Below are 14,816 nucleotides of genomic sequence, written 5' to 3'. Positions count from 1 at the left end.
TATACAATAAAAACAATTTTAGAGAAAAAATAAATATTTTTCCATCACTATCTTGTGAGAACTATAGATTTTTTATTTTTCCACTAATGGAGCAGAGTGGGGGCTGTGTTTTTTTTAGATGGTGATGATGAGGTTTTCATGGATGCATTTTTATTCACATTCGACTTTTTGAATGCGTTTTATTCTAGTTTTTTTTCCGGCTTGATGAAGAAGAAGCATAGTTTTTAACTTGTTTTTTATTTATTGTTTTATAGTGTTCACTAAAGGCATTAACTAGTGTAACAAATTTATAGATCAGGTCTCTTTGGACATGGCAAAAATAACCAAAATAACCCTGTACTTTATTGTTTATTTTTGTTTATGCAATAACATATTTAACAATATGCATAAATGTGTATTTATTGGCGTAATTATTTTCTTTTTTTATATTTCTACAGGGTTTTTTAAACATTTTTTTAATTGTTCACTTAGTCCCTCTATGGGACTTTGCCTTTTATTGGTCAGATTACTTTTCTAATGCATTGCATTGCACATGCATTGAAGTAAACTATGGAGGTTCGTGTTACACTGACAAAACGCCTTTTAAACCCTACTCTTTGAATGATCTAAAAAGGTCGCCATAGCTGGCAGATTAAGAGGTCATTATTCGACTTTTGCTGTCATCAGGACTCCTTGATTGCGTCGCACGGGTACCAATCAGATGAAGGAGGGAGTCCACTTCATCCCTCAACCATCTAACTCCTGTGATCACTATTGATCGTGGCGTTTAGGGGGATAAATAGCTAGAGAAAGGGTAGCACAAGTCCTGGCTGTTACAGCTGGAGCTTGGCTATACTTAACCCGAGTTTCTGGCGTTGATTGTGCGTGCACAGCTCCTGTTGCCAGGGTGTAACAGTACGTTCATTTGTGGAAATACATTGCAAAATAGGACGTATCATTGTCTCACATGCCAGGAAGGGTGTAAGAAAGACAAATACCTTTTCACACTAATTAGTACAGTTGTATTTCCACTTCACAAGGGAGTCTTCCATATCATACTCACAGCTCTTATTAAAGGGAATCTGTCAAAGGTTGTTCCCTACTAAGATGCGGCCAGCACCTGTGAGCCCTTATATACAGCACTCTAGACTACTGTATAATAGAGCCCAGGCCGCTGTGTATAAAATAAAAAAGACCTTTATTATACTAACGTAGAGGGCGGCGGGGTCCGGTGCCTCTTCAATTTTGTGCAGTCACCGTCCTCATTCCCAGCCCCGTGTGGATGACGCGTACTACGTCATCTACACAGAGTCCTCCATTGCGCTCTTGCACATGGAAAGACCGCCTGCGCTTGTGCACTACAATACTTTGATCTGCTCTCAGCACCATGTGCTGGAGTGCAGTGGCCGCCTCTGTGTGGATGACGTAGGATGCATCTTCCACACGAGGCTGGGAAGGAGGATGGCGATCGCACAATATGCAGGAAGCGCAGAACCCGAGAGCAGCGACATCCATTGGATCTAGCTGCCCCCTGAGTGAGTATAATAAAGGTATTTTTTTATATTTTACAGAGCGGCCTGGGCTCTTATATACAGCATTCTAGCATGCTGTATATAATGGCATACTAGTGCTGGCCACAGCTTAAAAGGGAAAAATCTGGTGACAGGTTCCCTTTAAATCTATAAAGAAAGACTACTCATACCATAAATAATTCAAATACATAGCTTTATTATTAACAACATTGTCAACTACCACCTATCATTACATTACTCACCAAAGAGAAATGGCTCTAGTCATCACATTAAGAGAGAGTTAATTAAATGTTTGACCAAATATAGCAGCATAAATTTCAAGTTGATAGTTTTGTACAGTCCCTGAATGATGGTACAAATATCTAAATGACCATTAGGCAGAAAAAGTTCCCCAACCTTGATATAACTGGTAACAATTATTGACAGGCGAAGTGAACCTTTGGAGAAGACGACTCCAACAGAGTAGTGAAAAGTTGAAAAGCACAATCTGGTGACCCATAATGTAACAGTCACTGATTTGTGCTGTAGTGTCTTAGTCAATTGATAATTGCTTTGTATTACAATTTGTATGAGAATGTATAAAATAGATATTTATTTGCTTTCAATGTGGTGTTATTGAAAACTAATTAATCACTTTTATTCTTAGCAGATGGCTGTACCAGGAGCTCAGAGGGACATCGGATATTTTCAGGTTTTGCAGCAGAAGATCATGATATTACACCAGATACACATAAAGAACATGCCAATATTTTAGATATACCTCAATCCCTTCTCAGAAAAAATCTTTCATCTGATCATTATGAACAGGTCCTTCCTTCTGCTTCATCAATGACTCATATGCAAATCAAAAGTCATAGAAGGACTAATAAACATGAAATAGCCCTTAAAGAGGATAAACCATTTTCATGCACAGAATGTGGGAAAGGTTTTATAAAGAAATCACATCTTGTTACACATCAAAGAATTCACACAGGAGAGAAGCCATATTCATGTTCAGAATGTGATAAATCTTATATACAGAAAGCACAACTTGTTGTACATCAGAGAACTCACACAGGGGAGAAGCCATATTCATGTTCAGAATGTGGGAAATGTTTTAATGAGAAACCACATCTTGTTAAACATCAGAGAGTTCACACGAGGGAGAAGCCATATTCATGTTCAGAATGTGGGAAATGTTTTAATGAAAGATCATATCTTGTTACACATAAAAGAATTCACACAGGGGAGAAGCCATTTTCATGTACAGAATGTGGTAAATATTTTCATAAGAAATCTAATCTCGTTAAACACCAGAAAACTCACTCAACAGAGTATCCATTTTCATGTTCAGAATGTGGGAAATGTTTTTATATGAAATCAAATTTCATTACACATCAGAAAATTCACACAGGGGAGAAGCCATTTTCATGTTCTGAATGTGGGAAATGTTTTTTAAATAAATCAAATCTTGTTGTACATCAGAAAATTCACACAGGGGAGAAGCCATATTCATGTCCAGAATGTGGGAAATGTTTTTACATTAAATCACATCTTGTTACACATCAGACAATTCACAGAGGGGAGAAGCCATTTTCATGTTTAGAGTGTGGAAAACGTTTTCTGAAGAAATCATATCTTGTTAAACATCAGTCAGTTCACACAGAGAAGAAGGAATTTCCATGTTCAGAATGTGGGAAAAGTTATAGCGAGAAATTCAAACTGATTGTACATCAGAGAATTCACACAGGAGAGAAGCCGTTTTTATGTTCAGAATGTGGGAAATGTTTTAGAGAAAAATCTTATCTTGTTAAACACCAGAGAATTCACACATGGGAGAAACCATTTTTATGTTCAGAATGTGGGAAAAGTTTTAAAAAAAAAATAAATCTTGTTGTACATCAGAGGATTCACACAGGAGAGAAACCATTTTTATGTTCAGACTGTGGGAAATGTTTTAGACACAAATCACATTTTGTTGTACATCAAAGAATCCATACAGGGGAGAAGCCATTTTCATGTTCAGAATGTGGAAAATGTTTTACAGAGAAAGGAAGTCTTGAAAGACATGAAAGAACACACACAAAGAAGTAACAATTTTTTTTTATCATTTTGTTAAAAGCATGTTAGAAAAAAATGCAAATGAGACGATTATTAGATAATGTATACAGTTTGCAATGATTATTTGTTATTGAAAAGAAAGTATCCATATAATACAGCTACGTATAAACCATGGTACGTATAAAAAGTTTAATATTTACATAAACAAGTTGTCTGATGTCGCTTTCTTCTACGCAATGTGGCTTCGGCAATGGAGAGATGTTGCTATACATGATCAGGACAGTTGCTATCTAACACACCCAACTTGTCTGTTAAATATAGTATATATGTTATATATATGACAATAAAGTTATGGTGCTTACCACGTCTCTTTTTAAATCATTCAGATGCAGTCCCAGATCTGTAGGTGCCAGTCCCATACAGTAGACCACTAACACAATATAGATTTAGTAATGGAAAATGTCACATCCACATTGTTTGAGATGTCAAATCTTCTTTATCAGAATTGTATTAAGAGGTAAGAGATATTCACCATCAGTAATGGTCTGAAGCATTTCTGGCACACAAAGTGCCTTTAATCATAGTCTAAACACAGTGAGTCATGGGAACATATTTAAAAACAACATTGTACAATTGTCTGAATACAATTTAACCAATTACAGACCAGGATACAAAATACAAAAAGACAAATATACTAAGCTGAATCAACAAATTAGAAGGGTAACTTTCGCTTAAACAGCAGAAATTAACCACTCTTCTATCTAGATTAATTACATCTCAATCGTAAATAAAGAAATTTATTGTCAATAGAGATGGGCGAACCTGCAAATATTCTGGTTTGCTGTTTCTGGCTGGACTTTAAAAAAAGTTTGGTGCTGGACTTACTCAAACTTGAGCCCAACCCTGAACCCCATATCAGTCTATAGGAAGAACTTTACTGCTATAAAATGGTGTTATCAAGGGCTAGAGGGCTGCAAAGTAGAATTATAATTATCAAGTCTCCTGAGAGGCTGTAACACTGCTTCCTGGTCCGATAATTAACCCCTATGAATATTCACTGCTTCCCCTGCCCATCGTCTGTGAGAGTGTCTGTGATTGGTTGTTTCCCTCGCCCATCGTCTGGCTCTGTGTCGTTAGTGATTGGTTGCCCTCAGATTAGCTGTGTGGGTCAGGCAGTGTAGTGTAAAAATAAATAATTAATTTGAAAAATGGCATAGGGTCCCCGGCTGCATGTCTTATCTTGGCTGTTTAGCAAAATAAAAGAGACTCCATGCAACTGTTTTTAAAATTATTTAAATAAATTATTTAAAAAAAGTCATGAGGTCCCTCAAAATTTTGGTACAAAGCCAAGATAAACCAGACAGCTGGGGGCTAGTATTCTTAGGCTGGGAAGGCTCATGGTTATTGGGCCCTCCCCAGTATAAAAAGAGCAGCCCGCAGCCGCCCCAGAATGGGAACATCTATTGTACATGCCAATCCTGGCACTTTATCCAGCTCATCCCAATTTCCTTGGTGCGGTGGCAATCTGGTAATATAAGGGGTTAATGACAGTTTACAGCTGCCACAAAGCACTAGATTAGTAATGGGGAGTGGTCTACGAGACCTCCTATTACTAATTCTGTAAGTCCAAAGAAATTAACTCAAAACGCAGATAAATTGTTTACTTTAAAAAAAACAACAACTCTACCCTCTTTCTCCAAATTATTAACCCCCAAAACACCCCTGCAGAGCCGACATAATCCACAGATATGATGCCCCATGATGATCCTGGCTTTGCTACATCCTGATAACCCAGTGCCCAGTCACATTAGAAAACGTGACTGCTCACTGTTGCCTGGAAAACACTCTGACTGAGCCACATATGAGAGAAATGACGTCATTGAGTTAATTTGAGGTCACAGCTGTTAGCGCCCACAGTGCTCCAACTGAGACCTCAGGTAAACTCATCTCAGATGAACACAGCTGAGGTAAGGTCACTGGCAACAAAAATGCACCAAAAACTTTGTGTGTTTTTGCTGTGATTTTTATTTTTGCCAGGAGATGCAGTGAACTCACGTTAGGTGAACTCAATGCCAGATTACCAAATTTGGCAGTGTGCACACATTTATTTGATTGTAGACATTTCTGCACCAAATCTGCATCTTCTGGCAAAAAAACTTTCCAAAAGTGCGATGTGGTTTTGACACGTTTTTGGAACGGTTTTTGCCAGGAGATGCAGATTTGGTGCAGAAATAACTGACTCAATATGCACACATAGTCTAATCCGGTAATCTGGCATTAAGTCAGTGAGTTCACCTGATTCACTATATCTCCTGGCAGAAAACCGCACCAAAAATGCATCAAAAACTACATTATGAAGGGGCGTGGCCTAGTGAGGTATGTGAGAAGACACAGACATCGTAGCTCCTGCCGAGTATCTAGCAAATCCCTGCTACAGGACCCATAATTACCAGGAGCCACCGGGGGTCGCTGGGTTGCGGCTGGGGGACCCTCTGCCTTAGTGGACGTGCTTGCTTCTGCTGCGGTGGTGAAGAGGGGGCCAGCGAGAGAGGCGGAGCAGTGGATTTGGGATGGTGCCGCAGGCGGTGTGGGGCGGGGGGTGGTGTTGCGGGCACTGGGGGATCCGGTGTTGGGCTACGGCCCAGCTGGGGTACTTTGCCTGGCCGAGGAACTGTGTGGCTCGCTGGGAGACGGGGGGAGGTGGGCTAGATAATGGCCTGGGGCATGGAGGTGGCTCAGTGTGGGATGGGGGGCTTGGCGGGAACGGTGGAGGCGTTGGAGCTCAGGCCTGCATGGGGATGGCGGATCCCGGGTGGCACAGTCGGGAGGGGGAGTTTCCAGGCCGTCTGGCCCTGGGGGGCCCGCGCTTGGGGGTGTTCTGGTGACCGCAATGCAGGGCATCTATTGCTGGAGTGACTCAGCAGCTGGGGAGCCTCAGAGAAGATATGCTATCTATGCACCACCAGCTACATGAGGTGAAGGAGAGAACAGGAGAAGTGGAGCAGAGAGTAAGTGTCATGGAGGACCGTATGGTAGGGGCTGATAGAGATGGGCTCAGCACAGCAAATAGCAGCACTTTTGGCAAAAACGGACAACTTGAAAAACAGGTCGAGATGTAATAATCTGAGTTTAATTGGCATACCAGAGAAAGTGGAAGGCTCATCTCTAAATGAATTTGTTGAACACTGGCTTAAATCTAAAATTGGAGCCGAACATCTTACCCCCCTCTATGCCGTGGAGCGAGCTCATAGGGTCCCTACCCGTCCTCTGTATTCTGGACACCGGCCGCGACCTGTCCTGGCCAAAATATTGCATTACTGGGACAGAGATAACATCCTGAAGCATGCCAGAGGACATCCAGACCTGACTATTAATGGCTCCAGGGTCTCGATCTTTCCTGACTATTCTATAAAAGTGCAAAAGCAAAGAGCCAAGTTCATCTACATCAAGAGAAGATTGCGGCAGTTAAATGTGGTATATTCCATGATGTACCCGGCGAAGTTTAGGTTGGTGGCGGGAGGAACCTTATTCTGAATCTTAAAGAGGCGCTAAGGTGTTGGATGGCAATGGGCAAGAGGGAAGGCCGTGAAGGGGAGGCTACAGACTTACTTTTGGCAACATTTTATCTCCCACCTTATCTACTGGAATAGTTGAAGAGCCCTACTTTGTGGTTGTTGTTTTTTCAACCACGTTTGTTGTTTGGACTCTAGCTGGAGGAGGTTCATTAACACTAAAGATGGGAAGAGCTGGAGATATGGTTTTGGAATGGGACTTTACAGTTTATAAGGGAATCACAATATGCAGTATCTAGCCAACGCAATCCGTCCAGGTGGGAGTAGAGACGGACATTTCCTCCTCCCCCTTTCCTTTCCCCCTTTTTTTCTCTTTCTTTCCCCTTTTCTTCCTTTCTTTTCTTCTCTCTCTTTTCTGCTTCCTTTCTTACCCCCTTCTTCTAGGAACATTGCGAAGACACGGCAGGACGGCGATACAGATCACATGGACAGCTGGGTACCGTGCACGAAAAGGAGATGGAGACTGTCTCTCTTTCCCAAGGCCCTTATGCTCCTTCTGTTGATGGCCAATTGGGCCCTGTTTTTGTTGGAGAAGGAAAATCGGGGAATGGTTAAGGCAATATTGTACCCTACATCCCGGTTGAAAAGGGGACTGGTGTCAATGCTGTTTTTGTATGTTTATGGTTGGGAGGGGTTTTGTACGGGCGGTTCTGGTCGACAGTCTCATATGATTCACAAAGGGGTTCTAATGTTGCATGTATTTTTTTTTGGCCTGAAATATGGTGGGACACGTTAAATTAATTAGCTTTAATGTTAGGGGCATAACCTCTAGCATTAAAAGGCAGGCTGTATTTCAATTTCTGTGGGCAGAAAAACCTGATTTGATTTTTTTGCCGGAAACACATATAGTATCGGAGAGATTGCATCTATTAACTAGAAGGTGGTTCACGGTGGCATACCACTCTACATACAGTTAGGTCCAGAAATATTTGGACAGTGACACAATTTTCGCGAGTTGGGCTCTGCATGCCACCACATTAGATTTGAAATGAAACTTCTACAACAGAATTCAAGTGCAGATTGTAACGTTTAATTTGAAGGTTTGAACAAAAATATCTGATAGAAATTGTAGGAATTGTACACATTTCTTTACAAACACTCCACATTTTAGGAGGTCAAAAGTAATTGGACAAATAAACCAAACCCAAAAAAAAAATTTTTATTTTCAATATTTTGTTGCGAATCCTTTGGAGGCAATCACTGCCTTAAGTCTGGAACCCATGGACATCACCAAACGCTGGGTTTCCTCCTTCTTAATGCTTTGCCAGGCCTTTACAGCCGCAGCCTTCAGGTCTTGCTTGTTTGTTGGTCTTTCCGTCTTATGTCTGGATTTGAGCAAGTGAAATGCATGCTCAATTGGGTTAAGATCTGGTGATTGACTTGGCCATTGCAGAATGTTCCACTTTTTTGCACTCATGAACTCCTGAGTAGCTTTGGCTGTATGCTTGGGGTCATTGTCCATCTGTACTATGAAGCGCCGTCCGATCAACTTTGCGGCATTTGGCTGAATCTGGGCTGAAAGTATATCCCGGTACACTTCAGAATTCATCCGGCTACTCTTGTCTGCTGTTATGTCATCAATAAACACAAGTGACCCAGTGCCATTGAAAGCCATGTATGCCCATGCCATCACGTTGCCTCCACCATGTTTTACAGAGGATGTGGTGTGCCTTGGATCATGTGCCGTTCCCTTTCTTCTCCAAACTTTTTTCTTCCCATCATTCTGGTACAGGTTGATCTTTGTCTCATCTGTCCATAGAATACTTTTCCAGAACTGAGCTGGCTTCATGAGGTGTTTTTCAGCAAATTTAACTCTGGCCTGTCTATTTTTGGAATTGATGAATGGTTTGCATCTAGATGTGAACCCTTTGTATTTACTTTCATGGAGTCTTCTCTTTTTACTGTTGACTTAGAGACAGATACACCTACTTCACTGAGAGTGTTCTGGACTTCAGTTGATGTTGTGAACGGGTTCTTCTTCACCAAAGAAAGTATGCGGCGATCATCCACCACTGTTGTCATCCGTGGACGCCCAGGCCTTTTTGAGTTCCCAAGCTCAACAGTCAATTCCTTTTTTCTCAGAATGTACCCAACTGTTGATTTTGCTACTCCAAGTATCTCTGCTATCTCTCTGATGGATTTTTTCTTTTTTTTCAGCCTCAGGATGTTCTGCTTCACCTCAATTGAGAGTTCCTTAGACCGCATGTTGTCTGGTCACAGCAACAGCTTCCAAATGGAAAACCACACACCTGTAATCAACCCCAGACCTTTTAACTACTTCATTGATTACAGGTTAACGAGGGAGATGCCTTCAGAGTTAATTGCAGCCCTTAGAGTCCCTTGTCCAATTACTTTTGGTCCCTTGAAAAAGAGGAGGTTATGCATTACAGAGCTATGATTCCTAAACCCTTTCTCCGATTTGGATGTGAAAACTCTCATATTGCAGCTGGGAGTGTGCACTTTCAGCCCATATTATATATATAATTGTATTTCTGAACATGTTTTTGTAAACAGCTAAAACAACAAAACTTGTGTCACTGTCCAAATATTTCTGGACCTAAGTGTACTTGGCTTACTCCAGGGGGGTCAGCGTATTGGTTCACTCGGGCACTCAGTTTGAATATCTGAAGGTCATCACAGAGGAAGCCGGTCGGCATGTATGTTTGTCATGTAGCCTGGGGACTAGATAATAACAATGTATTCATTTATATATCTCTATTAATTCCACAGCGCTCTGTACTAATTATATCTCTATATATACCTCCGCCATACTGTAATTTACAGCTTGCTAAATATAATTGCAGAGTTTCCGGGGATTGACTTTGTCATCATGGGAGACTTTAATAATATTCGAAACTCTCATTGGGATAAGGGGAGGTGTAACACCCCGGGTCGAGGGGTTTTCACCCGACACGTCGCCGGGCCGGAGAGGCAGATCCTCTGCGTCATCATGGGCTGGCTTGGCCTGGTTTCGTGACCCCCGAGACGTACAGGAGGGAGGGTAGGCGGTGGATGGGAGGAAGGATGGAGGATGGGGGTGATGGTGATCGTAACGCTACCTGTGGTCCGCAGCCAGAGATGGGCCGGCGCTGCGGGTGCTGCTCTCCGGGCCGATGGTGAGGGTTGCAGCCAGGATGGTGTCGCTCACCACAGGCGAAGCGGGGTTACCCTGGGGAGGATGATGGAGGAGGACGGGGGTAGTGGTAGTCCCCATTGGCGCCACAGAGTTGGGCAACGTCGAATGAAAGGCAGGGGCTGCGGTTCCCGGTCTTTTGCTCACTGATAGTTCAGGCGCTGCCCCAGAGTACCGATCTCTGCCGCGATGGGCTCCGGCCGATCCTGGGTAGTCGGCGGTCACCGCCAGTGCTCGTGAAAGTCTTTTTTTTTTAAATCAGATCTTTTTTTATTAAATCATTAGGGATCAATACAGAGAGTATTTCACTTTTCATATAACTGATAACAATAAACAGATAAACACATGTGATTTATAAATCAGGTTCTTTCTCTGCATATATGTAAATATAATAATAGAGTTTTCAAATCATAATTATATTATATAGCTTGAGCCTACAAACCTCGTGGCTCTACAAATAAACAAAACTTAAATTATGCAATAATGCCTCAGACTAACAGGAACACCTCCTCCATCAGCCGTGTCGCTCCACATCATATTGCTATACTCTCCCGCCCCTCCCTCTCCGTGCAGTCATCCATGAAACCATTCCAGTCCTCTCTCACCTCTTCATTCAAAGTCCATTTCGCCACAGAAAAAACTAGTTTTAATTCCCTTCCTCACACATGCCATCACTGCAGGCACAACAGTAACCGGTCCAGCATTGCATCCCGAACCAGTGCACTAGAGGGTAGGCCCGGCAACTCCATCCATGGCCGCCAAATGTTGTAAAACTTTTTCAATGTTTTTCTTTTTAAATAAACTCCCCTTTCCAATCTTATGACGTTATTTAATTTGTTTTTGAGCTCTGGTAATGTTGGTGGTAGAGGGTCTAACCAGTGATATGCAAGTAGCTTTCTTGCTTGGTACAAGATACGTGCTATTCCCAGGGCTGTTGGAGAATCCGGATCCACTTCTCCTTCCCACAGACTCAACAGGCACAGGCGGGGCGACGGTGGTATTGTGATATGATATATTTGACCTATAAGTCCCAGGGTTTGGTTCCAGAAATCACCAATGTGTCCACACTCCCACATAACATGCATCAAATGGGCATCATCCTGTCCACACCTAACACACTGTGTGTTTGGTCTGAGTCCCATCTTAAATAGTAGACTGGGAGTTTTATATACCCTGTGGATGAGATATATTTGAGACAGCTTTTGGCACTCCGATACCGCCAGTTTAGGAACTTGTTCCAATATATCAGACCACTGGCCTTCCGTCAGGGGACCGACGTCTCGTTCCCATTTGCTTTTAACAAGCAATGGATGTGTTTCCAGATGGGCAGGTAGTAATTTTTTATATAGTTCCGAAATAAGACCCTTAGAGGACTCAGATGTAAGCAGCCTATGTAATGTTTGATTATGTGTCACTGTGACCGGGTTTGTCCTCCCCTGTCTTTCCAGTGCGTGTCTCAGCTGCAAATACTGATAAAAGAAGACATGCGGAAGGTGAAACTCCGTTCTCAGTTGTTCAAAGCTTTTAAGAGTATTATTTTGTAGTACTTGTGACACTAAATGGATCCCTTTATCCTCCCATCCTCTGAACCCTACTAATTTTTTAATTTCTGGCAAGTCGGGGTTCTGCCACAGTGGCCAGAGCTCTGTAGGTCCGCTTATCCCCAAAAGAGACTTACCCCTGTCCCACACCCGGAATATCATAGCCAGTGTGGGATATCGTGCCCCATTTATCTGTCTTTGTCCCACATCCAACCGGCAACCTGGGTACTTCCATACTGATCCCTCTCTCACTATATCACCACTGGTATCATACCCTCCTTCTTTGCCCCAACCCCTCAGATGTTGCATCTGGGAGGCTATATAGTATATATATGGGTTTGGTACCGCCAGTCCTCCCTCCTCCTTTCCCCACTGTAGCACTTCCAGTCGAATCCTAGCTTGCTTTTTCTTCCAAATAAGTTCCCGGAATATTGTATTAATTTTTACAAAAAATTCCCTACATATCCACACTGGAGAATTATGTATAAGGTATAGTAATTGTGGCATCATTACCATTTTAATTAAATTGGATCTGCCGACATTTGATAGCGGCAAACGGCACCAGGTATGCACTTTTGCTCTGAATCGCTGTAACAGGGGTTCCAGATTTAGGGCCTGGAAATCCTTCGGGATTGGGCTGACAATTACTCCCAGATATTTAAACTCCCGGGCCACAGGAACTGGAATCTGTAAGTCCGAAAAGTCCCCCGGAAGGGGGTCCAACGGCATTAAAGCCGACTTGGACCAGTTGATTAGTAGACCAGACCTCTGTCCAAATTCCCGAATGATATTCATTGCCGGCAAAATCGAGGAACGTACCCTGTCTAAATATAAGAGTAGATCGTCTGCGTATAATGATATCTTTTCTTCCACGGCTCCACACCGAAATCCCTCTACCTCCCTGGATTTCCGTATTGCCACTGCCAACAGCTCCACTGCAGTCGCGAATAGCAAGGGTGAAAGCGGGCACCCCTGTCTAGTACCTCTTCCAAGAGGAAAAGACTCGGAGACCCTGCCATTAACCCTAACCTTTGCCACCGGTGAGTCATATAGCAGTTTTAACCAATTTATGAATCTATGTCCAAAGCCCATTTTCCGAAGTACAGCCCACATATATTCCCATTCAAGGCTATCGAACGCCTTAGCGGCGTCTAATGACAAAATTGCCCTTTCCCCCGGTACCTCAGAACTATGTTGAATTCCCAAATATAATTTCCTGAGATTCATAGATGTGGCTCTGCATGGAATGAATCCTGTCTGATCACTCTGCACTATAGATGAGATGACTCGGGACATCCTATTGGCGAGCACCTTGGCCAGCAATTTAATGTCTGTTTGTAGGAGAGAGATTGGGCGATACGAATCCGGGATCTCTGGATCTTTTCCAGGTTTTAATATTAAGACTATTAAGGCTTCCCTCATAGAGGGCGGGAGGACCCTCTGCCTTTCAGCCTCTTCAAATACCTTAAGTAGTTTGGGTAGCAGTAAGGGTGCATACGCTTTATAAAACTCTCCAGGCAGGCCATCCGTTCCCGGAGCTTTTTCATTTTGTCTGGCCAAGCGCTTCCTCCAGTTCTTCCAATGAGATGTCCCGGTCCAGCAATTCCCTGTTTACATCACTCAGTGAAGGAAGAGAGAGAGCATCCAAATACTGCTCAATCTCAGTCTCCGTGAGGTCACAGTCTGATGTGTATAGCCGCATATAATACCTCTTTATTTCTCTTATTATATCCTCGCTTTCTGTTACAAAGTCACCTGATTCCGTCTTTAACCTATTTATATAAGAAGATCCTTCCTGTGCTCTAATGACTGTGGCCAGTAGGTGCCCCACGCCCTCCCCCGCCATAAAATAATTTTGTTTAAGGAAATAACGTTTATTTTCTGCCACCGACATGAGATTTTCTTTGAGTGACATCTGTGCCTTCTCTAGAGTGTTTTTAGTTTCTACTGTTGGGTTGAGCACCACCGCAGCCTCCGCATCAGATACCTCCTGAATCAGACTCTGGGTGTAACATTTGGTTTGATTTTTGCGTATGCATATTTCTCTAATATATATGCCCCTTACCACAGCTTTCATAGAGTCCCAAACTATGTGTGGCGGTGCAGAGCACTCATTAATATGGAAGTATTCTAGAATGTTATCATGTAAAGATCCCCCAATAAGCTGGATCCAGAAGGGATTAAGTTTCCAGATAGGCCTGGGCAGAGTGACGGGGTTTCCCCATGCAAGCGTAACATGTAATGGTGAGTGATCAGATACGCTTCTAGGTAGGTAGGCCACCTTTTGTGTATATGAGGCCATAAGTGCGTTTCCAATAGCCAGGTCTATCCGTGACATGGTGTGGTGGGAGCTAGAGTAACAGGAGAATTGTTTGGTTGTGGGGTGTTGGGCACGCCAAAGATCTACAAAACCCAGCTCCGTTAGTATTCTAGCAAATGAAGTCGGGGCGGCGTTCTCCGATATGTTTCCCGAGTGTAACTTATCTAGATAGGGATGTAAGTAATTATTAAAATCCCCTATCAAAAGCGTCGGCACAGATGGAAGGGAATCTAAAATAGACAATATCCTTTTTACCGGTTCGACTGAATATGGTGGAGGGATATATATCGCAACCAGAATAAATTGTATACCATACAGCGTGCAAAGCAAACATACAAATCTGCCCCCCGGGTCAATCACTGATTTGGTACATGAGAACGGGATGGATTTGTGCACCAACACACTCACACCCCGTGCATGGGTCGAGTATGTGGAATGATATTCATGCGCGATCCATCCCTTCCTCAGCCAATGAACATTATCCCTGACCATGTGGGTCTCGGAGAGACATAAAATAGCCAGTAAAAGTTTCTGTAGGTGAGTAAATATAGCACATCTTTTGTTCGCATCTCCGAGCCCTCTAACATTCCACGCTACAATATTTAAAGATGTCGCCATAAGCGTAGACTAAGATATGATCCGGACGGATACTTCATACCTGGAGGAGAGAGGCGTTCTCCACCGATTCTCAAAAACATT

The 14,816-nt window shown here is 42.7% G+C and overlaps 1 protein-coding gene across 1 annotated transcript in view; it reads left to right on the top strand.

The window, feature by feature from the left end:
* The window catches only part of LOC142311956 (uncharacterized), an 81,230-nt gene that overhangs the window by 16,874 nt on the left and 49,540 nt on the right, over positions 1–14,816 (top strand). Inside the window, exon 7 of the mRNA XM_075350823.1 lies at positions 2,158–3,510. Coding sequence (XP_075206938.1) covers positions 2,158–3,510 — 1,353 coding nt within the window. The remainder of the gene's footprint in view (positions 1–2,157; positions 3,511–14,816) is intronic.

Source organism: Anomaloglossus baeobatrachus, chromosome 5 (assembly GCF_048569485.1).
Source record: "Anomaloglossus baeobatrachus isolate aAnoBae1 chromosome 5, aAnoBae1.hap1, whole genome shotgun sequence".
NCBI classification, from domain to species: Eukaryota; Metazoa; Chordata; class Amphibia; order Anura; family Aromobatidae; genus Anomaloglossus; species Anomaloglossus baeobatrachus.
The sequence above is the reverse complement of the archived record's forward strand: the minus strand, read 5'-3'. Positions and strand labels throughout refer to the sequence as shown.